The following is a 12134-nucleotide window of genomic DNA, read 5'->3' as shown; positions in this document are numbered from 1 at the left end:
GGGTGTCCGCCCGGAGGGACGGTGGCGGCGCCCTCCCTCCCTCGCTCTCCTCCCCTTATCTTCTCTCCCCTCCCCTCCCTTCCCCTCCCGGCTGGCGGGAAGGCAGCTGGGCGGGCGGCGGCGTACGGGGACAGCGGGCGGAGGGGAGGCAGGCGGCCGGGCTCCGGCGGAGGGCGGCTTCCTCCGGGGCTCGGCGGCGTCCGGGTGCGCGGGCTATTCCCGCGGGCCCAGCAGTGGTGTTGGGACAGGGGGTGGGGGGATTTTTATTTGGGGGGGGGGGGGGGGGGAACGGCCAAGTGAGGGTAGAACGGGAACTGTCGCCTCCGCCTCTTCCTCAGTGGCAGCCGGGGCAGCCGGATCGCGGCGGCTGCTGCTGCTGCTCGGAGGGACCGCGGAGCGGAGGGATGTGGGGCTTTGGAGGAGGCAGGATCTTCGGGATCTTCTCCGCTCCCGTCCTGGTGGCCGTAGTCTGCTGCGCCCAGAGGTAGGAGCCAGCATTCCCCGGCGGCGCGGGGTGCGTTTCGGCAGGAGAGCAAGCTGATGCTCCCCCCTCAAGCGCCTACCATCGCCACCGACCCCGCGCGCCCCGTCCTCTGCTTCCCCCGCTCGACACCCCCCGTCTCTCTCGCCCCCACAGTGTGAACGATCCCGGCAACATGTCCTTCGTGAAAGAAACTGTGGATAAATTGTTGAAGGGCTACGACATCCGCCTCCGGCCGGATTTCGGAGGTGAGTCGCCCTGTCCGGGCTAACCGCCCGGAGCACCCCCCATCCTCCCTGCTCTCCCCCGGTCTGCCGCCACTCCCGCACGGCGGCCCCAGCTCCCGCGGCCCCTCTCGCCTCCAGGTCACGGAGCAGCGGTGGGTAACAGTGTCATCTTCCCGCAGGTCCGCCCGTCTGCGTGGGGATGAACATAGACATTGCCAGCATCGACATGGTTTCCGAAGTCAACATGGTGAGTAGCGGGAGGCCCCGGCCGGCGCCGGGGCTACCGCCCGTTCCTCGTCCCTCCCTCCACCCGAAGTCGGTGCCGCCTGGGCTGGCTGCGGCCGGGCTGCGCCGTGCGGCGGACGCTGTCCTCTGCTTGAAAACTTTATTTCCCCGGAGACGCCCCTTCCCTTTCCCCCTCTCGTCGCCGCGGCTGTGCGCGGTTGGTCCGGCCGAGCCTGGGGATGCCGGACCGCCTGACACCCCCCTCTTCTTCCTCTTCCCGGTCTTCCTCCCGGAGCTTGCTGGGGCTCCGCCAGGCCCCCGGCAGCTGCCGCGGTTTCGCAGCCGGCGGGACGCGGAGCGGAGCGGGCTGGCGGAGGCGGTCGCAGGGTTCCCGGGCGGCGGCATCAGTGCTGCCCGCATCATTCCGCTCCTTGAGCTGCTCCGGGGGAAAAAAGCCCACCAAGCCAGCTTGTCTGTGGATAAACTCTGACATGTGTGAGCGTATTAATTATTGTCTACGGCAGGCGCGATTGCCTGTGGACCTCGGAGGAATTGTAATTTTGCTTCGCGGAGTGATGCTGTGCGGGGCTGCCAGGTTCGCTGAGGAGAAGGGTGTTAGTGTTTCTGCATTTCGGTCCCCCCGTCTGTATAGTTCGGTGATTTGAGGTGAACAGATAGAATTGAGGTTTCTTGTTCTAGTCCTGAATCTGATGTGGATTTTTCATGTTCCTGAGCAAATTACTCCTTCCCTCTGTATCTCAGATTCCTCGTTCTATTCTTAGTTTTGCAAACCTGAGGTAAAAAGACCAGCCTACTCTGCAGTGGTGTAGTTACATTCATGGCATTAAGAGTAATAATCTGCACGTTTGAAAGCTGAGCTCTCTTTCAATAAATATGACACTAACACCGCACTACCCCTCCTTCAGTGCAGTGTTGAAGTGTTACAAGCTGGCATAGCTTGGCTTTATGCATGATCCGTGTATCTTCATTAATCCTGCCCCTTCTGTTTCCCACTATACCCAAAATTCTCAGATAGAAACTTCTGTTCTACTTCCAATCTTTTAAGAAGTGGTTTTAACAGAGACACCTGTTACCTGCTTGCAGTTAAAAGTGCCACTCTGCCTCTTTACTCATTCAGGAGGGATATACAAGACAGTTCTTAATTATAAGAGTTTATTTTAGGCTTCCTGCAGATTCAGGCAGCTGTAGGGAAACCTTGTCTATTCCACAGGCTTTTCTGTATCTGTAGGATTGCTTCTCAGAAGGATGGAAGCCGAGTCTTTGAAGGGTAATTAAAAAGCCTGACTCCAGTATCCCCATTGCCACCTTCCCCACCTTTGGCTAAGCTCCAGGCTTAGGGAAGCACTGCAATGCACATTAAATTAATATATAACACTTTGTGTATGTGAAATGCAATAAAATCAGAGAAAGGCAGACTGAGGCCAGAAAAAAAAAATAAATGAGGGGATGTATCCTGCATTTTGTGGCCTTTTTATTTTCCCTCCTCCAGCTGTGGGAAAGCCTGTTAGTTTTAAATAACAGCTTGCCCAGTCCACTGTAGCAGGGCTATAAGGAAAAGTAAGTAATTACACTACTTGTGATGTTGCTGGATTGGGTAATTAGATCTTGAATTATACAGGAACTCTTCAAGAGGATGGGTGCCATCCCTTTCCCCTGGACAGTGAGACAGTGTACCAATTGCTGAATTTTCTAGCAGCCCCACAAGTAAGTGTCTGCTCTTTTCTGTCAGTTGGCAGAGCTGTAAAGAAGTGGGTTTTCCCATGCCTTCTCATGGGGCAGTGCAAAGTCTGAAAAATATCAATATAGATCTTGCAACAGAAACAAATATGTGTTTCTGAAGGGAGATGTTGAAGTACTGTTGCAAAACATGGATTAATTTGCTTCAAGAAAAAAAGAGTAGAAAGAGCTTCTGAATGTGGAACACCTTACTACAACTGGAGTTTCAGCTGAACTTGCATCTTCTCCCTGTGAAAGAAGTAATCTTTGACTAAGCACAAGTACCGCTCAAGTTGATTACTTCCACTTATTTTAGGTAATTTCCTACTGATCTGCCGATTCTTGAGTAAATACCAAGAAACAGTGAATGAGAATGATCAGAAGGAGCTTTTCAAGATTACTGAAGTAATAGTAATATAGTGATAGTAATGATAGTAATGTGGAGGGGGGAAGAAAGGTCACAGTTTGAAGACCTAAGGCATAGCTGTTGAACTTAATGCTGGTTACTAACAAAACTTTTAATCTTTGGCATATTCTTTTTGCAAAAGATGAACTGTAGTAGTATGGACATTAATTTCTTTGATTTAAAACTAGACATTTGTGTAACCTTTATAAATTAGCTTGTTAAAATTCATCTCTATATTAAAAAGAAAATAACCAGAGAATTAACATTCTTCAATGTTATGAATATATATAAAAAGTTATTACAGCAAGTTTTATTATACTGCCTTCTAGGCAGCCTGTAATGTAGCTTTCAGTGATATGATGGCAATTCTTTGTAACAAGAATTATGGCTTGTATCATATTCTTTTCTATTCTTAATCAAACTGTAGGCTCGCATATAATGTATTCCTCTATGAATCTTCAGTTACTAGTTACTCTGGCTTTCCAGCACTTAAAAAATTTGTGTATCTTTAGTATTTCTGTTAAAAATTATTAAAAATCTTTTGGCCGTCTTACATCAAGGCTACCTGTAGCTATTTTTCAGAATAAACTTATTGAATAGTAAGGTGCTGCTTCCTCAGATTACATGGAACAGTTAACATTTTTCTTTGCTTTTGATGATGAAATGCTAAGCTGGATCAGGAGGACTGATGCAAGTATCAGGACTGCACAGCATGTAATTGTTTTATTGAAAAGTTTTAAGTAAGCGGTTTCTATTTGATCACATAACCTCTTGAAAATATTGATTATCATCATTGAAAATGTTACTCTACTGTTTACATCATACTGAAAATACTAAACATTTATTAAGTAAAAATGCTATGCTTTGATAGTTATACTTTGAGTTATGGTAGCAAGAATTAATTAATGAAGTTGCATCTAAGTAGTGCATTGTTCAAGGAAGGTCTGCAGTCTGTTAATGTCCTGTACAAATATATATTGAGATATATATATGTGTATCACCGCATGTGCTTTATTTCCCTGTGCATGCTTTCCCGTTATTATTTGCTTATTTCACAAATCATATCTGTAATTTAGTACTTAAGTACCTACCTATTTTTGTGCATGCTTCCGATAATTGCATTTAAAACTGCTATAACGTGCATCTCCAAACAAAATAGTAATCAATAATGGCAGACATAATACTGAGAAACTACTGTTGGTCATCTTATAAATAACGAGTATGAAAGATTACTGTTGTCAGATTTCAATAATTTAGCGTTATAATTTATCATTTTACGTGATTTGGGTTGACTGTGTTCTGCACTTTCTGTGTTTTAGAGGCATGTTTTGCTTAGACAATGTGAATTGAAAAAGAAATAGTTCTTGTGCTTTTTACTAGTCTGTCAACCTATTTCTGATCAGACAATATCCACAATTTGTGATTTATTTTTTTTTTAATAATCTGATTCTTGTTCAACATTTGCTCTGTGAATCAAATGTGTTAGTTCCACACATATAATTTTGAAGAACCCAAATAATCCTGTAGCTTTTTATCCTTAGGAAGTTAAATAATCAATGCACTGAATCTCCACGTAACCTCCTCTTTAAACTCATTGTTATAGCTGTAAGACTAAGGTGCTGTGCTTTCATTTTGCAGTCATTTTAGGATATGTTTTATAGTTTATAGAAGATAATGCTATAAAGTGGATAGAAAAAAACAAGGAGATCAGTTCAAATATGAACCTTTCTCCTTAGATATAATGTTTTGCACAGAATAGTATGGTCTCCTGAAAGACAGCAAACTTGTGCTACTGCTCTCTGGAGTGCTGACTACATTCTCTTTGAGTATAGAGGGGACTTCAGAGCTGCTCATCCAGGGTTTTTCAGCCTCTAATATCAATATAACCAGCAAAACTCAGGAGGCATCATTGGCTATATGGTCATCCTGCTGTTTTGAGAATACTGTAAGCAGAAAATGAGGTTGACATATAGTCAGACCGTAAAACTTACGAGTTGTTGTTTCTGAAAAAGATGTAATCTGTTCTATGCTAACACTGTAATTTTTTATTTTTACATATGTTCCATTATAAAACTGCAAGTATGCGTATGGACTTCATTGTGTCCCTGCTGATTTTCAAAGTAATTTTGACATCCATCTGACAAACTGTTTTATTTGCTGCTCTAAGGTCAACAGAAGTTCTTACTCACTGTGAGCAAATATCATCTACTATTCCTTAGGTAGCAATGCATAGATAATTACTCTTAGGTGAATTAATTCATACTTTACTTGAAGTACTGAAGGTGCAGAACCTTCTCACATCTCACTTTAGGTATGCAAAAAATGGGGTGGGATTCAATTTATGTAAATTGAGATGTATGCAATTAGATGACCAAATGAGAGCTGGATTGCTAAATTCTAAAGCCATAGTTAACGGAGATCTAGAACAAAATGTGGTGTCTTAGGCAAAGGTGTCTACTGTCATTTTTGTTTCATGGTGTTGTATGTGTCCTACAATTTCCAGTTCAGGTTGTCACAGATCTCTTTGAAGTCCTCTGCCATATCTGTGTTCTCTGTGCATGTGTTATACATGACATCAACTCCTGAAGTTTAAACAACTGACTCTTACTCTTGTGAGTACAAGTGGTGGAGCCCTGAGAGCTATTTATCTTAAAGAAGACACTTTAATAGTGCTTCTTAGATATTTTAGGTGCCTCAGGGTATCCTGTTTGAACTCAAGCTGCCTCTTCAGAAGGGTAGGGTACTCCCATAGATACTGTGCTGTACCTATCAGCCATATGCAGGGGTCTTGCATAATCCAGGACATCCAGAATGGCAGCAGACACCCTTACTTGGGTAAGTGGGTAAGTGAATTGTTCTCTAGGTTTCTGGCTAAAGCTCATTCTCCAGGCTCCCTCTGGAATCAGAAGCAGGCAGGCACTAGTATCTTAGACATCATGTAGACTTTTTGGTGCTTTGTGTTTTGGTGTTTTTGTTTGTTTGTTTGTTTGTTTGTTTGTTTCTGTTTTTGATTTTGTTTTCTTTTTAAGATGGAAGGATTCATCTTTCTAGGAGGTGTCCATCATTCCTGAATGGCTATGAAGAGAGTCAAAGTATCTTGGTTAGTCTTTGAGTAGGTGTAGCAAGACACAGAGAAATGTAACCTATGTTTCCTATCATAAATGTAGCTTATATTTCCTGTCATAAACAGCTACTTTCTAAATAATTGGCAAACAGAATCTCAAAGTAACAGAATCTCAAAGTTACCTCACGCAGGAAATAACTGCTTTGTGACATACTTTGCTTTGAAGATTCAGATGGAGAAATTAAATGAGTTGTACTAATAGAGTGATTACATAATCATTTTTATTGCAAGCACAAGTTTTCTATCTAGAAGATTCATGTGTGCACTGCTTGATCACAAATAGAATAGATTGCTGATTTTTTGCTTTTATATGTTTTATAATTTGATGTACATAGGGAGAATAGTAGATCATGCTAAATAGTGCAGAGAGACCATGTAAATAATTTCATGTGTATATATATATTTATGTATACGTTTGATAGATAATATAAGGAAAAAAGGGAAGAAGAAGAAATAAATACTGCCCAAGTGGGGAAGCATCCATCTCCTGAGGCCCCGCAAAGCATGCTATCACTGTGCTGGTGATGACCAGCATCCATCCACTAAGAGATGGCAGCAACGGTTACTGCTCCTGGAGGACAGTTTATCTTGTATCTTAGCAGGTTACCTTCTCTCTAGTTGCCAGATGGCAACCAAAGCATCCTTCCTTCTAATCCTCTGTCTCAGCCCCATTAATTTTTCTTCCTAGGGACAGGACCCATGAACTCCCCCAGCCTGCCTCACTCTGTCTCTCCACTCCTGTCATGTTTCATAGTTCCCATTGACAGAGTGAGAGAAGTGCTAGTAGCAGACAGCATGATAGAAGAATGGCTCCTGTTTGACCAGAGGAATTGATGACAGGCTTCTGCTTATCTGCAGAGGAAAGCAGCTGTTGTGAAGGGGAAGAAATACCTGCTTATGTAGAGACAAAGAGGTAGTTAATGTTGCTGGGAGGTGGCAGTAGGCTTTTAAAAAGCCAACTCCAGCTGCCAGTGTTGGATTGTCTGGTCTTGGATGATGAAATAGATACAATCTGTGCTGACATAAATCTAGAATAACTGCATATATTTCAGGGGACAAAAAGGGAATTCAAAATTTTGTTTACAAATTAGAGGAATGGCCCTAAGAAGGGGCAGCCACAAAGTGCTACATTTTGTAAGGAAGGTAGAATCCACTATTTATAATGGTACAGAATCGCCTAAGCAACAGTGCAGAAAAAAAGAATACAGAGGTTTTACTGGGCCAGAGTCTAAAGCAATCCAAGTTAATCCAGGTCACAGGTGCAATACAATTGAAAAAAGGTGCAGCTTACTCCTGAGTACATAAATAGAAGTGTCATTCACAAGACACAGGGGTTTCTCTGTCCGCCATTAGTGACGGCTGTGGAGGAATGCTGTGTCCTGTGTTTTCGTGCTGGCTTTCAGGGAGATGGAAGTGAACAGGAGGTTTAAGGAAGGGAAACAAATGTTTCTAATTAAAATAATTAGAAAATGGGGCGTATGTGGTGATGTTGAAGTAAATGGTTTTGTTTAGCACTGAAAAATGTGATGGAGAAAGGACATAAATTTCCCAATATGTGGGAAGCTGGTGGTGAGAGAATGATGATCAGCTGCTCTTTAGAACCAGTTGAAGTAAGACCTGAAGGAATTAATTAGTTGATTTCAGATTAGTTTTCAGCTAGCTAGTGTTATAGCATCTCCTTTGTTGCAGATTTTCACGAAGAGACCAGAAAAATACCTCTTCCAATGCTGTTGCTCTTGTTTCTGGAGAAGCTGGGCTAGGTGGTACTTTGGGAGCTTTTCCAGCACTGTATTTCTGTGAATCTGTGCTCTGATTTAATCACTGTTTTTGTCAGTCCTCCTCTGAGTTGTATACGCAAGTGTGTCTTGGTGTGGTTTCAGGTATCACTGCTGGTCTCATGCTGATGCTGCAGAAGATGAGGAGTTTCCTGTAGATTATTTATAATATATGCTAGTGTAACAAGGATAGTCCATACCATGTGAGATGTCATAAGTTGCCAACATTATGTATCTATCTTCATCATGTTCTTGCTATCCCTGCACTGATTGCAACAGGCATTGCATGTATGTCCTTTCAAATATACAAGAGTTGTAAAGTACAAGGTCAGGACTTCTGTGCATGTAACTTCTGTGCATGTAACTTCTGTGCGTAAGGAAATTTTTACTTTTGTTAGCAACCTTTCACTGTGCCCACATAATGAAGAAGTACAGTAATTTAAGTTATACAGGAGTGGAAGATTTACAGAAGCTTTATGGATTTATACCTACTCCATGCCTAGCAGTTTTTCCCATTACTTTGAAGAGGAGAGGAAGCAAAGAGTTATATTTATATGAAGGTTTCTATCCGTGCACTGAGTGCTTATTCAGGTAATTTTATGTCTTTAATCATACAGAAAGCTCAGCAATATGATAAAGCCATGGCAGACAATCTCATGTTTCACAGAAGCAACCTACAGACACAGGTCCACCCAGCCAAGTGTCCTGACTCTCATACTGGCTGGTAGGGAAGAATGAAATAAACATGCGTTAATAGCTCTCTAGTGTACTCTTGAAGCCTCCCATGATTTGTGACTTCAGACTTCCTGTATCTCAAGACTCTTTGATCATGTGCCACCGGAGCATTGGGATCATTTAGTAATGATACACTCTTCCCCACAATTTTCATTTTAATAGAGATGTGATTATATAAAGTATTTAAACTTGGGAAGGATCAAGTGCAATCCATTAATACTGAAGGGTAATAAAAACTTTCAGTGGGAGAGGTTGAGTAATATTTAGCTACCGTTAGGGGTTTCAGCTTATCCAGGACAAACTTTCTTTTTTTCTCCCCTATGACACGGAGTCATAAAAAATAGCTGAGAGAAGAATCATTTCAAAAGGAGAGTTCATTTAGTATTTGTAATTGAATTTCACAGCTCCTCATAACTACAGATATTGCAAGGAAAAAATCCCCAAGTCTAGGCATGTCTAATTCATTATTCACTATTACGGATTCGAGCCGATAATTTTGGCAAAATAATTTGTTCTCTCAGCAGTTAGGAAGCAGTTACAGGTTGCTGTGATAATGTAACCTGCAATATGAATGTAATATTGCATACAGCAGAGAGGGAAGGTAAAACAGCTGTGCTGGGAGGTCTGCAGTTACGCTGGATAATTGGCAGTTCAATAGCACTTAATGACTTTTTTTCTTTATACTAATATGAATGTTGAATTTTCATTAGTTCATGGGTATGTCTCCATGGCACAATACAGCACTCCGCAGAGATGCAAGAGGTACTTCTGGTGCAGTTAGTACAGCTTCTGGAAGCTGTAAAGTTATGTCATTACAGAGCTCCGTACAGGATTTTGTATCAGTGGGAGTTAGGTCCTTGATTATGACTTGTTTTGCAAGCTTTAAATAGGTTATCCAGCGTATGACCAGCATCCAGCCAGCGCTGGTAATCGTCTCCCCTTAAAAGAGAGAAGTGCTTCTATAAGACGGATATTTTTGTTGTAAGGCAGGTATTTAAGATAGTAAGGATGACTGGCCCTCCAGAAATGCTCATCTAGAAGTGCTAACAAGGTAAGGGGATTGAGAAGAGAATGCAAAGAGTTGGCTGACCTAGGATAAATGAGCAGTTTTTAGTTAATGTTGGGATGAATGAATTCCACATATTGTTCGTCCTTAACCTGCTGGGATGAATTCCATGTATTGTTCCTCCTTAACCTGCCTTTTCACAGGTAAATAGAAGAGTGTCCTGAACTGATACACAGTTGATCTTTAGCAGCAGTAAGTAATGTTACCCAGTAGGTTAATGCATGCAAAATTTTGTATGTGGTTTCAATTATGGAAGGTTTTTCAGGTAGGCTTTGTGTGAGTCCTGATTCGAAACACATGTAGGACAGAGAAGATAACCTTTAAAAGCAAGCTCAAATCCATGTGATTAGAAATAGGACATCCCTTGTTCTTTTAACTGAGATGTAAGATAGCCCCACTATTACACTCTGCTTGTCTCTTAACCCTAGAGTTACTTGAAAGGAGCAGCTTCATTCCCTTGAGTCACACATAGTTATTTCCTCACCACAAGGGATATTTTAACATATCCCATTCAGGTGGTTACTTGCCCATAATAGGCCTGGCAATTGAGCTCATTGCTTAGTTATAATGTCAAATGTTGAGTTGTAATCCAATTCACAGACCACATGAGCTTCACTGGGCAGGTCTTTGGGACTGAGCTGGTACAGAATCAGAGCTGAGAGCTTCCCCTTGTAGCAGCTGAGCTTGGCTATGTGGGGAAGCTGAGCCCCTCTCACATTTTTCAGTGGGAAAATAGGTTGAAAGAGTCAGAAATTGAATCTTCCAGACTTAGAATGCTAAAATGTGAACTAGTGGAAACCATTTTTTGACTTAATCTGAAGTTATTTTGTAAGCATATAGCTATTTTTCTTGGTGGTTTCTGATGCCACTGCGCCTCTTAATATGCACAGAAATTTTGAAGTTGAAAATAATAGACAGTACAAACATGCATTTGAATTCTGAATTCTAAAATACACCAAGTCAAGATGGGATTACTGAGTAATGCAGTTAAGCCTTGTTATTCATTAAAGATCCAAAAGGTGAACTTAGACTTTTTTTTGTAATATAACACAATGACATTTCTCTGCACCAGCAATGATTTGTTTTAGCTTCTGACCTCCTAGGCTGTTCAGATACCAATACTTGGCCTTTCCAAGCATTTTCCAGTCATGTAAAATAGGCTTTCTATTTGGATGACAAAAACTTCTCCCAATGTTTTGGGATGGAATGACTGGAACTTCATATAGGACTTGGAAATTAGATATGACCCTCAATTTTCTTTTCTAAAGGACCCATAAGCTATGCATCTGCTAGATTTATGGATTGTGATGCTCCTGATGATCTGTAGAATGTCAAGACTTCTGTGCTTAGAGCATGGCACATGAGCTCAGGCATGCACCAGTTGTATGTTAATCATTAGCATGGGTTCGGCTCAGCATTTTCCTAGGTGATGCTTGGGTACTCTGGAGGTTAGCACATGCTGCATCCATTCCCAGTAGGCAGCTAGAATGCAGCTACTTTTCCTGTGAAATGAGTTAATGTAGGTAGAAGCAAGCTGTGCCATGACACACCATGTCCTACCGCTTGTCCTTTGGACCAGAAAGCTACCTGTCTCACTTTATTTGCTAAGCTAGGTATATCCAGAAAGTTCAACTTCCTGCATCCAAGTGAAGTTATGTCATCACCTTTTCTAAGGGGAGAGCTGTGACTCTCCAGAGGGGATGCATCCTATCTGAATGGCAGTACCTATATTAGAAGATAACTCATAGAGGGCTTGTTTCTTTCCATTCTCTGTACAGGGAGCATGGCATGGGTGAAATGCCTGTCTGTTTTGCTCCTGGCAGTAGATGAAATGAATACTACCTGCCTGTCCTCTTGACTCTGCCCTGCTCTGAGAGCTCTTTGTTTCTCTAGAGAAAATAGGTGGACAAATATTCTCTGCATGTCGGCAAAACTGCTGTTGCAAACTTGTTTTTCAGGGATGAGCTCTCTCTCTTGGTCTTGCTTGGCTTCATAGCCATTGACAGTGACTTCCCCCAAAGTTTGGAAGCTGCGTGTTAAGCAGAGCAGAAAGCTCTGGCAGTTCAGCAACGGCTACTGAGGAAGAGAAGAAGGAACTTGAGGTGGCATCTGAGCCAGCTACACTGGGCAGTTAACATGCACTTAAATTGAGATGCAGATGTTGTTCGTGACATTTTAGGTAGATAATAGTTGTTCTGTGGAGGACTTCCGGAGTTCTTATCTTCATGAAAATAAACTAAAGAAAGTGCCAGTCCTCTAAGCAGCCTTTGTTAGGTACCTAGAACGTAGGTGGAAGTTAATTGCCTAGATGAGGTGGATTGGACTTCACCTTCACTTCATGTGACAGAGAAAGCAAGT

At 42.4% G+C, this 12134-nt stretch overlaps 1 protein-coding gene across 1 annotated transcript in view; it reads left to right on the top strand.

Moving 5' to 3' along the window:
- Window positions 1-207: 207 nt before the first annotated feature.
- The window catches only part of GABRB3 (gamma-aminobutyric acid type A receptor subunit beta3), a 113850-nt gene continuing 101923 nt past the window's right edge, over window positions 208-12134 (top strand). Inside the window, exons 1-3 of the mRNA XM_062628601.1 lie at window positions 208-484; window positions 638-729; window positions 888-955. Of these exons, the coding sequence (XP_062484585.1) occupies window positions 405-484; window positions 638-729; window positions 888-955 (240 nt within the window). The 5' untranslated portion in view covers window positions 208-404. The remainder of the gene's footprint in view (window positions 485-637; window positions 730-887; window positions 956-12134) is intronic.

Source organism: Pezoporus occidentalis, unplaced genomic scaffold (assembly GCF_034315485.1).
Source record: "Pezoporus occidentalis ecotype Australia unplaced genomic scaffold, CSIRO_AGI_Poc_V1 ctg32, whole genome shotgun sequence".
Taxonomy (NCBI): domain Eukaryota; kingdom Metazoa; phylum Chordata; class Aves; order Psittaciformes; family Psittacidae; genus Pezoporus; species Pezoporus occidentalis.
Note: the sequence above shows the minus strand (reverse complement) of the source record. Positions and strands in the feature narration are given on the sequence as shown.